We start from the raw sequence: 15275 nt of genomic DNA, 5'->3' as shown, positions 1-15275 counted from the left end.
GGCTGTGTGGTGTTTAGCTGCCTGCCGGGTTAAACCACAACACCCCTTAAAAAGTTTCATGGGATTTTTACGAAAAATCTTGTGCTTAATTGTAACTTATACCATGAAGTAAACATAATCTTGTCTGAAAGTAATTCTCTTGCTTCTAGCAATACAAAAATATCTATAGCAGACAATAACTTGCATTTTGACAGAGGCTGAAGATTTATGTCTTTGACAGACAATTCATTAATTTTTACTAATTTTTACAAAGCAAATGTAGAAGAGTTAGTAATAGGCCATTTAAAAATTCTGATCAACTTTAAAAACAGAACAAAAAACAATGGTTCAGCTGAATGACTGTCAGTTACTCAGTTTACAAGGAAAGGAAAAAAGCACATCACAGAACATGATGAATCAATCCAAAGACAGTGAGTGAGTGCCAACTGACTTTAGTAGACTTCGTGTAAGGCCTTAGAGAGACCTAGATATTGAAAAATACCTTAAAAGAGATAATATTAAAATAAATCATATTTGAGAATGACAAAAGAGGAGGCAGTACAAGAGATGCAATGTGTCGAGACAAACTGAGTGAAAGGATTAAGCAAAGTGATGGAGGGCAACAAAGTAAGTAGGACAGATTTGTGGAACAAATCATTGTATGTGCACACAGCAAATTCACTGAAGAGAGACATCCATAAAAAAAGGAAAGTTCTTTGAAGAAATCACTGCAAAAGATAATCCTAAGGCAAAACATCAGATTATTTTTAGAACCTTTCAAATTGTGTTGAAACTTGAGTTTGAAGGTTAGTAGTGGGGACTCGGTGGGATAAGATTCAGGTAGGCAAACTCATGGACGGTACAATCACTAAAGGATGGTTTCCTTAAGAATGAATGTTAAAAATAACAGCAAACAGGGTAACAGTATTTTCAAGATATCACAATGTGATAAATACGTGTAGTGAAAAGAGATAATATTCAAAAACAACCCCAAGAGTTCTAGCAGAGACAGCTTAGGGTGGTGAAACAGCTTTCATAGATGGTAAAAAATTTCAGTGCTACCATTAAGCCCCCAGTGCACTAAAAGTAAAGGGCATATCTAAACAGTGAGAGATGCCAGTGATAAAACTGGACCCACTGGAGAAGTAGAATGTCCGTCTTAAAATAATAAAGCACAGCTTTCAGTTAACAGCTGGTTTCAGAAATATTTTTTTAAATTACTACCAAAAATAACTATCTTTGATGTCACAATGTGAAAAGAAGCCTTCAAAGTTACATATTTGTTTATCCTGCTTTGTGTTATACCTGACACTTTTCTTTCAGTTACTCTGCAGTGACTCAAATATGAGAAAATCAAGAGCTGTTTTTTTTTTTTCCCGTACCTTACTGTTAGTAGCTGCTATATTTCAGAAGGAGGGAAGGAAGACAACAAGGCGGCTAGAGGTGGGGGAAAAAAAGCTTTCACTTTAACAGCATTTCAGAAGGAGGGAAGGAAGACAACAAGAAGGCTAGAGGTGGGGAAAAAAAAGCTTTCACTTTAACAGAATATCTTTTCACTTTTTTCCAGGTACTGTGCAAAACTGCACTAGAACATACTGCACATGCAGGTTCTAGAAGCATAGGAAGTTGAAGAGGATGAATTCCCCTTTGGGTTTTTGCAGATGCACTCCACTTCCACTCTGTTCTACAGTACAGGGCTAATAAGGTCTTACCACTGCACCAGGCATCAGTCCCATCTGACTACCAAGTCCAGATTTCTCATCCAGTCCTGCCATCTGAGCTGCAAATGGCTGAAAAAATAAGATGGGTCATTTTAGCTGTCAGTCATTTTCATGGTTCATAAGGCAAAAATCCATGTAACCGCATCTTCATTATTTACATCAGCTTTGCAGCGCAAACAACTAAATTCTTGTTTTAATCATTAAAATAAAAGTTGTCTTTCCTGTAAATTTGAGGTGGTTTAAGGCTTCAAAGACCAGCCGAATGCATCACATTGTCTGCTTACTATTCTGACTCTGCTTCCACTTTAATATTAAACAAATGGGAAAACGACCTAAAGAGAGAAAGCCTCCCGTGAAATTGATTGGATTTCTTTCACTACTTTCAAATTTAAATCACACCTTAACTTCACCTGCAATATTCCCTCATGTCTTCTAAACCTTTCTCTTGTTTTCACTTACTGTGCTTTAAGTGCAGAAATATCTTAAGGTAAACGGAAATGTAGCTGATTTTATGATTGCAAATTAGAATCTTTAAGCGTGTTGCCCTTATCCAGCAAAGTTGAAGGCCACTGCTGTTCAGGCCAATTCACAGAGACAAATGAGTTAGAGCAGGGAGAACCTTCAGTGCCATCCTCCTTCTGCAAGCACACAGTTGAAATCAACAGTTTTATTTTGCTTTGTTCAGAGCCAGATCCTCACTCATGGCAGGCCAGAGCTTACAGTGGCTGAGAAGGAGCAACAGCACAAATGTGCATTAAAGTCTTCTAAGATTTACAGTTTGTTCCACATCAGATTGGTCCGCAAACACATTTTCTGCAAGGCTGGAGATTGCCTAATTTCAGAGACAGGAATACAAACCAAACTGTCTTAGATCTCTGGCCACACCTATTCATTCATATTTTCTGTGGAAATCTATGAAGGATAATGGTCTAACACCCACTCTCATGCCTCTGTGGATTCTAAGGGATTCCTCTGTGCTGAAGATATTTACTTGGGCTGAATCTGCTGGATTCAGGACTATTTGGAAAGGTGGTTAAGTCAAGAAATGCTGCCCAAACTTGCGAGCCATTGGCTTAACATGAATATTTCAACTTTTTGTCAGTATAACCCTATTGTTTTCAGTAACGTTGCAGGAACAACGGAGTGAGAAATCAAAACAGATATCTTCCAAACAGCAATAAATGTGTAACTGAATATACTTAAGAAATTCAAATATGTATTTCATTATCAATTGCAATTAGTTTTCCATAGAATTGGGGGGGCGAGGGAGGGGGAAGTCTTGCAGAACACCTTGCTTTTCACAAACAATTCCTTACTTAATCTTCTCAATGTTGGTCTGAACAATTCCAGCAAGAAGTATACTTAACCACATTTTAATTTCTCTCATTAGTTATTCTGTTATTTATAATTTATCTTATTTTTTTCTTTTTAGTATTCCTAATTTGGTACACCAGTTTCCCTGTACTATTGCCCAGATCCCTTGGGTTTAAGTCAGGTGAAAGTAACGGAACCCTACTGAGGGTTTTAGATTTGGGCACCTTGGCTTTTCTAGATGCTAAAACCCATTGCAAAAGGTGTGTCCTTTCCAAGGTTTCTTATGTTCAACTTGCCCCAATTTTTGGCAGAACTTGCACTGCCGCTAGCTGCTGTCCCTCATGACTGGGAGACAGGAACTGTGGGCACAGCGTTCCACATTCACTGAAGCAAAGAGAATCTTTGTATCTTTGTATCATGTGGATCTAGCCCAACACTCACTTCACTTTCTGCTAAAGCAAGCGTAAAACTTACCCTGCTTAGTCCATCTGGTCCTGGGTGGGTAGGATGCCCTGGAGGACCAGGGTCACCAGGCTGGCCAGGGATACCAGGTTCACCATCAATCCCTTGAGGACCCCGAGGACCCTAGAAACGAAATCAGAAATGCCAACAGTGTGCAAAGGTATTCATTAAAATCATTGTAACTGGCAAACAACTGCCTCATTTATGATAAATCTGTATTTCTACAGAAAGATCTTCAAACAAAGAACAACCCTCAAGACCTGTTCCTACCTTCAGATCAGAAGCACTGCCTAGAATTAGTCACGAATCCAACACACAAGTAAACTGCAGTAATTTCTCTCACAGGCTCCTTTAGAAACTCAGGTTTCCTATCATTCCATACTAGAGTATGCTATTCCTGAAAAACCATTTTTGGCTTTGCACACAATATAGAGTATCAAGAATTTACTTCTAAATTACAGATAACTCAGATTAGTGTACATACACACACATGCTTAAGAAACTCCAGTGAAAGGCTGGATTTTTACAGCCTCCTGACATCATGAATGGTTTACACAGCTCATACTATTGCTGATCTCAACACAGTTACGCTGCCAAAAATGCAGAGTAACTCCCTTTGTGTTGATGTTATCTCTAGCTAGTATTTGCAGAATAGGCTGGGAGGCCATCCCATTGCTCCCATTTTGATCACCCACTTCTGATTCCTAAACTGCATTCATCTTATCTTGTGTCAGAACTAAAATTAAATACGGAAGCAGCTAGTAACACATTAGTGGAACAAAATCAATAGCAACAGGGCCAATAAAGATATACTGCAACCATAAACACAGACTTTAAAGTGCTTGTCACCACTGCTTCCTTCATTACAATAAAAAGGCTCGACTGTGGCGAGGAAAAATTTTATACTGTGTAATGAGCTCTTCTACTTTAAGGATCCTTAAACATAAAACTTTGGAAGCCTGGTTCAGTGAGTTATCTTTACAAACACAATTATAATCAGACAGATTGCTTCTATTTCCATGAGATGAGGACTGTGTTTCCTTGCACTCTGCAACACGTATCAGTGGAATTTATGCCTGAACTAGTATGGTTTGAACTAGTATGGTTCGCATGTTAAAGAAAAAGCATTCCCGTGTTAAAAAGGGCTACACTTGGATGGCATTGACAATAGCGTTCCTGGAAACTCCCAGTGAATGAGCTAATTCTCTTAATTCTCCATCTACCTTTATGGTCTGAAATTCCTATATGCCTAGCAAATCAGAGGGAAATCTTCTTATCAGACATACATGTACACACACACCCCTACTCGCAGAATGAGTTGTGAATAGATGGTATTCTGAAACAAATGAGAAGATTTGTGCATGTTGGATGGAAGCAGAAGGTTCTAGCAGAAAACTTTATTATCTAATATTTCTATTATAAACAGAAGTACACACTGCCAAACCTAGAAGTGCATACTATCCAAAGGAGGAAAAGAATGAGTTATCTTCTTTCGTTTGTTCTCAAAATAAAAAGAAAACAAAGCTAAGCAGTAGAGAAAAAAACAGTTGCGTATAAAGAATTAAGCAAGCATTAATACGACTACTGATTTCAATATCCAAACCAAGACACCTTAACAAAATCTGACACGGAAAAAGGTCTTTTTTTCGTTTCTTTTTAGAAAAGGACCTACTTTTTAGTCACCAAAAATCAACCTGCTTCAAGAGCAACACTGCAACCCCCCACCCCAAAACCCAAAAAGTCCCCGAAAAGCATGTTTGTATTTGTAGGTGGCAACTAACCAGTGGTATATAACCAATGCTGGGACTCTTTTTAATAAAATCTTGATTACACTTTTACTTCTTTTATATTATTAATCTATTTATATCTATACAAAAAAAAGTCTTTCATTTTCAAAGTCTTTCAAAAAAAAAAAAAGGGGGAAAAAAATTCTCAGGTAGGCCACGAGGTGGCAGCGTTTAAACACGCAGCTGTCTCATTCTGGCCCGTGGCTGCTGCTGTTCAGGAAACTACTACAGGCTTTGCCCGTAACGGAATAAAAGGAAATGCAGATCATGGCAGAACGCTCTCAAACTACTATTTTAACTGCTACTGCAATTACAATCGAGTGGAAATCCATATTGAAACAAAACATATCAATGGTTCTGAGGATGCTCAAGCTTATTTTCTGTCTTCAAAAGATCATTTGTAAACACCTGAAATTGTATCATACTCCAAAACTCCCCCTCTCTAGATGCATTTTGCAAATGCAAACAAGGCTATCCCCTAGCTGTTTCTCTCTCATTGTTACACTAACAAAGAATTTGAAGTAAAAAATATGCTAATACTCCTGGATTCACTTTACATCCAAGGGTCCCGCTTTTGTAAAAGGCAGAGATCCACAGCAAGGTTGAGTTCCTTCTGCTCACTAGCCAGTAGAAGCCCATTTAAAGAACCAAAAAAAAAAAATATCCAGAGAAACAAACAAAAGGCTTGGAAATGTGCTTAGTGGTTTTGTAATACCACCAGTCAGTAATGTATTTACCCAGACTAATTTTATAAAGGGTGTCTGTACAAGGTTACCTGCTCCATGAGGTATTTTAAACAAACAAACAATGTGCAGAGAGGTTTTCATAATGTAAACTGCAGGTGTGAGCTAACTTTTTTTTTCCACAAGTATAAATAAAAAAAATCCTGCACTAAGCAGTCACTCTGTAACTAAAGCAGTGCTCTTTGGTCTCAGACCTACACTCTGACATACACACGGCTCACCAGAACCTTTGACGTAACACTTGTCAAAGGAGCTGACTGGTTCCTAATCCCTCGATACTCCTTGAAAGCAGTATAATAACCTGTGTCAAAGGAACTCAAAACTATTTACAGCCTTTTGGTATTTTAGGTGCTTCTAGCTGCCACTCTGTAGAGACATACAAGGGATGCATGGCACAGAATCAGAAATTATTTAGCGTCTCGTCGATAATACTGCACATTAGGAAAGCACTTCAGACATCTCTATAAACACAGTCAAGATTCCTCTGTGCACCACAAGATTTCACAATTACTTCCAGAATTCTTTTAAGCATCTTGATACTCATTCATCAGACAAATGTCTCAGGGCGATCTAGAGAGCAGCAGTGGCTTGGCATCCATCTCAAAGAGGCTACACACTTACTCCACTGCTTTAGAAGTGGTGTCATTACCATCTATGGACAAGAGGCACTCATTGGAGGAACAGCAGAAAGGAGTCAGTTTTAGTTTTAATTTCTACGTGGAAAATATCCACGTAGAAATTACAGTGATACAACTCTTTAAAATCTGCTTTTAGCAGCTTCTGCTCTTTGACCCAGCTTTTTCAACACGGATGGTATTTTCAGCACTCCCTTTTGGCCTTTCTGTGGTTCTCCACATGCAGACACTGAAATTCCCTTATGAAGTCTTTATTTCCACTGAGCAATCTTGGTTATATTATTCACCAGCATACCAACGTATGTAGTCACATATTAACTCCTGCTAACTTCCTGGGCTCTTAAACAGGCGAACGTGATGCTCCAGTTTTGTTCTTTACTTTTTTTTTTAAATCCTGGAGAAAGCCATACTCTCAGACACTACTTTGGGTAACTGTTGAGAAATAATGGCTTTTAATGGAAATACTGCTAAACCTCTGTCAATTATCTCAAAACATTCAGGTTTCAATCTACGCAAGGAATGGTGAGATATAAACATTTTTGTGTTTGCTACCTGATTCTTGGAAAATATGACAAAAGTTCTAGTAACTCTAGAAGACATGGAGCCTAAAGCCATCTAGCCTTTTGAGGTTAGTCCAGTACTTGATTTCCGAGATACTTAATAACTTACAGGTCTTCCCTTTGGTCCTCGTTCTCCTCGTGGTCCTTGTGAGCCTGGCGGTCCCTAAAAGAAAGATTAGAAATATTAAGTACCTTTTAAACTAGCTAACAATTAATAAAGCTCTGAAAATATGAAATGCAATGCTTATTTGAAAATTAATTTGTGGGGGGTTTTTCACATGATCATAAAGAAAACAGCTACAGGCACCAAGTATTCAGTATTTCTTCTCAACTGTACATTGCCTGAAGGGAGTAGAACCAGGATGCAGAGATCTACAAAATTATTTCATCTCTCATGTGCTCCACAGGTTAATTTAGCAAAGGTTTTCTGAATGCTGGAGGCTCTTAATGCGGAGATGTACAGGTTTGAGACACCCTTCCTGCTAGTCCAGAACTGCTCTCTGCTTAGCTGCAGCCAGGGAGCATACTGCATCTCCTTCTACGCCTGCTAGAAAAGCATTCCCCAGCATTAACTTCGCACAAAGGTCCTCAGACATGCATGTACTAGAAGCACACATCCATTCACTTAGGGCATGGGCTGACCTGAGACTAGTAAAAAATCCCATAATCTTGTTGCCTCCTCAAATCCAGTGGCTTTGCAGACAATACCCACTACAGGCACAGAAGAGTCCTTCTTCACATCATCCTCACAATACAAAACAGAAATGGCAGAAAGTGGAAAATGCTATCATCAGAGAAACAAAAGATCAAAAAATACTCACGGCTGGTCCCGGGCGGCCTCGTATTCCTGAAACCTAAAGAAGGCAATACGAATTAAAGTTACCACACAACATTATGGCTACATTTGTCATGACTACCCTACAGAAAATCAGTTATTGAAAAGTAAATAGCAAGAGAGAAAAGAGTCCTTCTTCACATCATCCTCACAATACAAAACAGAAATGGCAGAAAGTGGAAAATGCTATCATCAGAGAAACAAAAGATCAAAAAATACTCACGGCTGGTCCCGGGCGGCCTCGTATTCCTGAAACCTAAAGAAGGCAATACGAATTAAAGTTACCACACAAGCTACATGCTACATTTGTCATGACTACCCTACAGAAAATCAGTTATTAAATAGCAAGAGAGAAAATTAAAGTACCCGGCACGCTGTAAGGCCTTTCGGGGGCTGGGGGGGTCCCGGGCGGCCTCGTATTCCTGAAACCTAAAGAAGGCAATACGAATTAAAGTTACCACACAACATTATGGCTACATTTGTCATGACTACCCTACAGAAAATCAGTTATTGAAAAGTAAATAGCAAGAGAGAAAATTAAAGTACCCGGCACGCTGTAAGGCCTTTCGGGGGGCTGGGGGGGGGCGGGGAGAATGGATAGGTAGCTATGTAGGTAGGTAGGTAGGTAGATAGATAAAAAAATTCCACTGGTTATCTCTTTCCAGTTTGGAGTCTTTTTATGAGCAATATGACCAAAATCTTGGAAGTATCATTGTTATTCTAAAAAAGATGAAATAAATAAGTGAATTACAATGATTTAGTCTCAACTTATCGATTCTTTTAATTTGTCTTCATGCTAGAAAGGGATAATAAAGATAGAAAGTGACAATTTATTTCACCAGTTTCCTCAAATGTCTCTACACTTTCCAAATACTAATTTACCATTATACCTCCACAAAATTCTAACTATAAAAATAAAGATTATGACAGATTTAACTCAGTAAGATTTTTTCCCAAAAATGCAACTGACAGGAATTTCTAATGTTACATATGTGAAACAGCATAATTAATTCCATTCCTTTCATTTCTAGGCTGTACATTTTTATTGTATTTCCTTAATTACTGCAATTCTGCTTTAAAGCACTAAAATGTACACTTCAAGGGTGTGCTGATAAATGAATAAAAAGATGGACTTACAGGTGGCACGATTCCAGGTTCTCCTTTTTGTCCCTGTAGGAAAAAGATACAAAAACATCAGATGGCAGAAAACAAGTGAAAGTACAATCAACAGTACCAGTTTCACCAATACCATCCCTGCAACTGTGACAAATGCTAAGACTTCTCTAAGGATACAACTGAGACTAAATTAAAGTACCTGTGATAGCTAATCCATACTATTTTTAATTACTATGGACACTAATTAAACGAAGGCTATAAATCATCAGATTTTCTCTAACTGCGTAACAAACCGGCTGAAAGAAGAGTCAAACTAAAAAATTACCATGATATTTAAGTACTAGAAAACATGTTGTAGTTCTGTTATTGGATGATTTGATTCATACAAAATGCAGCGCCCAGAGCAGCATTCAGACTCCATTTCTTCAAGGTATTAAATTAAAATTCATATCATGAAATTTATGGACATAAAAAAACCTGCATGTCCATCTGCAGCATAGGGACAGAGTACAAGATGATATCGCATAGCTTCAGAGTGAAGGACACAGCAATTGCCAATTGACTTTTCTTTGGGTTGAATGTGTTGACAATGATTACATGTTACATAAAATAACGGGGTTTAGACCTATTGGTGGTAACCATTTTATTAAGGGAAAAAAAGAGGACTTTGTAAAGATAAGAAATTTCCCGCCTTGTTTATCAAGTACCAATAAGCTGGTTACAGTCAATTTATTTCCATAAACTATCTCTGCATAAAGAGCTACTCGGTTTTAGTGAGTGTATATACTTGATCACCTAAAAATTGTTTCTACTATTTCTTGTAGCTGCTTACCATCTTAGAAGCTCATTCATCAGAATGTCTTTTAATTTCTTTTGTAAGAATAGATCTTCTCTTCGTTTAATTCAATACTGCGAGAGATGCTGCCCACAGAAGTGTGGCTCAGTGCAAGAACACATCACCCCGGTTCTTCATCAGTACCTGGACCAAGCATCCCTGTCGAGCACTCAGGCTCCGACAGTGCTACCTCCTGCAGAACCTCCTGTTGTAAAGGACCTTCACGAGTACTTGTGTAACGGTTGCCAGTGTTTTACTTGGTGTTGACTCGAACATGGCCATGATGCTGCCTTGGGCAGCCTGAATTATTACCACAGTGAAAGCAGAAAGGATGCCAAAAAACTGTTTTCAGCATGGTTTCATACATTTAAATACAGCTGAGGAGTATTTTTATATTTGTGGAATCCTCCAGTGATTTATACAAAACCCCAGTTATTCATGGTGAAGTATATGAAATAATGAAATACAACAGCAAGTGTAAGAAAACCAAAATTCTTATTAAAAACACTATTTAGATCAAAGAGCAGTGTAAAATATTTTCAAAAACTTGAATTTGTAAGTATAACTTTACATCAGAGCTCGTCATATCAATGCTGTGGGGTACCAGATAGAGTAGTTTTGGGGTAAGTTTGCCTAGCAGTCAAAGGTGTCACTTAGGCTCCTGTAAATACACCTGACCTCGACGCAAGACGGGCTGCAAAGCCGACGTACCAGCCGTGTGTCATACCTCAGTCTGTCATACCTCAGTGGCTGCTCCAGCCTATGTGCAGTAGTGCAACAGCTATCTCGTGATTGATACTTGAATTAGGTATAGGTCAAGGCTAACACAAGGGCAGCTAGACAAGATGCAGTAACACCTTGCACCATAATACAGACATGCCTCCTGCACAAAGTTTTAACAACTCCAGCAGGAAAGGTTAAAGAGGGGTTGTTCTACCTACCGCACACAGGGCAGCTAAGTCTCAGCAAAAATCAAGCTGAAAGTTTTAATGGTTTGGCTTCTAATGACCTAGTGGTCCCTTCCCTCGTTTTGTGGCGCTGCCAGAGACAAAACAACCAAACCACTCAAACTGGATTCCTTCGATGTAGGCAGCAAAGACTTTCAGTCATGGGATTCTCTATATTAAGACCACGATTTTTGCCTGCGTCCCAGCATTTTTTCCATGTGGATCGCAATCTCCCTAGCCACTAAGGAAGACCAAGAGGAAAGAGTTGTGTTTTTAACAGAGCTTATATTTAATTTCTGTGAAGTGTTCCAAGGAGATGCAAGAGATTCTTTTAACAGTTGTAATACATTTTAAAAAAAAATTAAAGGAACTCTTACCTTTCTTCCTCTACCTATTAAAAAGAACAAAAGAAGAAAAGAGGAAATTAATGTTTTTACTCTGAGAGACAGAACACGGTAAGAGTTGAGTGAAGGTGTTACAGCCAGAGTCATCCCCGATCCTGGATGCACAGAAGGTGGTGTATCGCCTACAGGGAGCTGAGGAAGTTCCCAGGGACACAAATACTCCCTTGTTCAGGTGTGAGGAATCAGAACGGTTTGCAAGGATGTCCCCCGATTCTCAGCCTTTTTCAGCATTGCACAGAATAAGAAAAAGCACTTTAGGAAAGCAGAATATCTTGTGGGGAATTGTCAGAAGCTGGCATAATGATTGACAGTGAAGTCAAAGGCAGTTTTATTACTGACTTCAATACAAGCAATGTTGATGGATCCACAACATATTACATGGTATTTTTCAAACGGTAGAGCTGACTGAGGGATTTTTGACCTCATCTTCTTTGAAAAGCACCTGCAATATCATGTGCCTGAATTCAGAGCCATATAGCCACACTCATATCCACAAAAATCCTTCAGAAGAATATTTTATTAATACCTTGAATAACAGTAAGGAATTCTGGAATGTATCCATACTGCTGTTATATTTGTTGAGTGTACCTTGTTGGTGTTGGCCTAATGCCTCTCACAAGCAAGATGCACCATCTATTTATTAATGCTTGCCACATCTTGCTCCATTGCTCAATTACACAAGTCCCTACTACATGCTCTTTATTACTACTTTGTTCTATATTAAGCCAATCAACAGCAATTGCTGTTGAATCTCCTGAAGAAATTGCTTTAATTATTATATATAGAATGTAGTTCAAATAATGCAATACACAGTATTAATGAGCATTTATTGCAAGTTAAGAGATTTTCTTTTAGGAAAATTGAGGGGGGATTGCTTCATCCAAGTCTCTCCAGGAAGAAGAAATGGACTGGAAGAGACATAATCTTTAAAGTATATCACAGAAGGTATGCAAACAGGGAGTTAATAATACTTCATGCTGATTTTTTTTCTTATGTCTTGTCCTGATTTTGGCTGGGATAGAGTTAATTTTGTACATGAGCTGGGGAAAGCTGGCCGGGGGGGCCGCTGCTCGGGGACTGATCGGTCATCGGTCGGCAGGTGGTGAGCAACTGCATTACTTGTTTTGTTGCTAAGCAGTGCTTAGTCAAGGACTTTTCAGCTTCCCATGCTCTACCGACTGAGAAGGCTGGAGGTGCACAAGAAGCTGGAGGGGGCACCAGGCATCACTTGTTTTGTATATTCTTTTATCATTATCATTATTATTATTATTATATTTTCCCTTCCTTTTCTGTCCTATTAAACTGCCTTTATCTCAACCCATGAGTTTTTACTCTTTTTTCTTTCCCGATTCTCTCCCCCATCCCAGTGGGCGGGGGGGAGTGAGTGAATGGCTGTGTGGTGTTTAGCTGCCTGCCAGGTTAAACCACAACATGTCTCACAAAAGGATCACGCGTTCATGTTTCCACTTTGGGGAAACACTTTATACTGTTTACATTTTACTGTTTACATATTTTACATTTATTTGTCTATTGGAGGGGCCTCAAATTGAGCATTTTATTAAAGCAAGCAATTATTTTATTATATACATTTATATAATAAATATATATCTAAATATGTTTATTTTAAATATTTATCCTAATATATGTATCTTTCAATTCCAGATGAACCACAAAAAGAAGCCAGAATTCAACCTCCTTGAAATATCAAGATGGAATTCAGATCAGCCTTTCAGTTATAAAGCCATTTGGGCTTCTATCAAATTCATAGTCAGAAGAAAACTCTTTCCAGAGCCAGCTCAGGTGCAACCCAAGAGGGAAGATAACTGCCAAGTATCTACTCTCTTCAGATTTAAACTTTCACCATGGAAATACTATTAGAAATTTCAGTATCATGAGGTTCCTAGTTCTTTGAGCTGTTTCTCCTTTTAAAAAAGTGAACTGGAAAGCAATCTTACCAACGGTGGTGTCAAAATCGCGTGTTGTATGGGGACACACAGGACAACACTCTCCTGGGGGCACCTGCGGGTTCTCACACTCCAGCACATCTTGACACTGGATTTCATCGCAAAGAATAGCTCCGTTGTCACAGACGCAAATTTGGCACGGTGAGGGTTTCCAAATATCCCTGTTCAGGTACATCTGGCCATTCTGAGTGCAAGCTATTTCTTCAACATCTTCTCCTGGGATAGGACAGAGAATATACAACACATTTTCCAACCGTGAAATCAAAGGAATAGTCACATACAGAAAGAAAACAGTCCACCAGCATAGCTGAAGTTGATATTAAGGACTATTAAATATCAGTCATCTTAAATGTCTTTCTTATTTTACCACCTTATTTCTTGATCAGACAGAAGTCAAATAGAGTCATCATGGAGTGCACAAACCCACCACAGTATCAAATGAACATTGCCTCATGAGTCTCTGGATGTCATTCTGCTCAGTAGGGTACTAACTCTGCATTGAGGAACTCCTGCCATGTTCCTGCTCTTTGTAACTGTTGTGCACAGGGCATTAGAGACATCTGACTGGGAAGAAGAACCTGCGAGACTTCTGTACGAAATGGCATACGCTACTTGCTCCCTACTGCAGGTACCTTACACAGCCAGACTTACGACAGCGTTGAACAGACATGGCAGTATTTGTTGAAGAGAAAACTCCTCATTTATTGGGGTCTTGGTGTTAGGTAATACCAACACAGAGAATCACATCTTCCAAACAGGACAGTCAGTCACTGTCCAGTGGCAACAGCGATCTCCAGTGCAAGGGTACATGCAGCAGTGTCTCCAGCTGAGCGATTTTGCTTAGTTCTTATAATCCAGCTGGTCGTGGCCCTACATGATTACCCCAACACACGCATAGATTATTGCAATGGATATATATTAGCCACATACAAAATACCTCTTAGATATTTTAACTATTTATGAAAGACTATCCTATGTGGCCATTTATATAGGAACATCATTGACTGACTATAAGCATATGTCCTATCTATGTACATATTCGCGCATTTGTATGGAGGTCATTGTATTTTATCGAAGTTGCATATGTCATTTTTAACCTAATCCACTCCATTTACAGAAGGCTTACTTTCTTTCTTGTCTTAATACTATTACTATTCTGTCTTTTCCTTGAATTCCAATTTAGAATTAATTTCTTACTAATTATTTAGAAATCCATTCAACATAGGTTTTGCTCTCTCCTTTCCAAGCAATCTACTGTCACCAAGGTGGAACAACTCTGGGTTGAATTTATAACTTAGAAATTTCAAAAATTTCCCCATTTGACTGATGGCAGCATTTAAGGGGACATAACCATCTATTTAGGTACTGTTCTATCCATACGTAATTCTATGCCTTTGTTTTCTTCCTACTCTGTAGGCAAATACTCCAAATATCTGGATTATTTTTTTAATCATTAGGTGAGTATAACTCAGTATCTCCCCCTAAAAATAAAATATGTCTGACAAAGAACTCAAAAATCAAGTAAAGTGGAAACTTTTCTTTGGGTATCCAACATTTTACAGAATGCCCTATCAGCAAAAAAAGATTTTTTCACTTCGGCCCAGTGAATATTTCATCCTCTAAAGGAACACAAGCGCCTGCAAAAGCAATGAACTGTCCCCAGGCTGTCCCTAGACAATGGGTCACAAACCTGCAAACCAAGAACCCCAGTGCCAAGATGCCCTCCTCTGAGTCATACATAGCAAAGCTGTCGCACACAGTCCAGAATGATTCTCCTGGCCCCTGGGATGCTGCAGAGAAGATTAACCTTACCTGGGTGGGAGCTCCATCTGACCACAGAAACCCTCCTATCAAAAATGTCTTTGAAACTGGACAATCCAGTTAAAACCATTATCTGAAAACTCCCAAACAGCCCTAACTTCTAACTGATACAAGACTGGGAATAGTAGCAATTTTTTTTTTTTTTTAACCTT

At 38.8% G+C, this 15275-nt stretch overlaps 1 protein-coding gene across 1 annotated transcript in view; it reads right to left on the bottom strand.

Annotated features, from left to right (window-relative positions):
* The window catches only part of COL5A2 (collagen type V alpha 2 chain), a 113571-nt gene that overhangs the window by 43818 nt on the left and 54478 nt on the right, over positions 1-15275 (bottom strand). Inside the window, exons 2-8 of the mRNA XM_009290962.1 lie at positions 13294-13518; positions 11312-11325; positions 9174-9206; positions 8260-8292; positions 7311-7364; positions 3489-3599; positions 1692-1769 (exon numbers count right to left, since the gene is read on the bottom strand). Coding sequence (XP_009289237.1) covers positions 1692-1769; positions 3489-3599; positions 7311-7364; positions 8260-8292; positions 9174-9206; positions 11312-11325; positions 13294-13518 — 548 coding nt within the window. The remainder of the gene's footprint in view (positions 1-1691; positions 1770-3488; positions 3600-7310; positions 7365-8259; positions 8293-9173; positions 9207-11311; positions 11326-13293; positions 13519-15275) is intronic.

This window comes from Aptenodytes forsteri, unplaced genomic scaffold, assembly GCF_000699145.1.
Source record: "Aptenodytes forsteri isolate BGI_AS27 unplaced genomic scaffold, ASM69914v1 Scaffold318, whole genome shotgun sequence".
Taxonomy (NCBI): domain Eukaryota; kingdom Metazoa; phylum Chordata; class Aves; order Sphenisciformes; family Spheniscidae; genus Aptenodytes; species Aptenodytes forsteri.
This window is presented reverse-complemented; position numbering and strand designations above follow the sequence as displayed.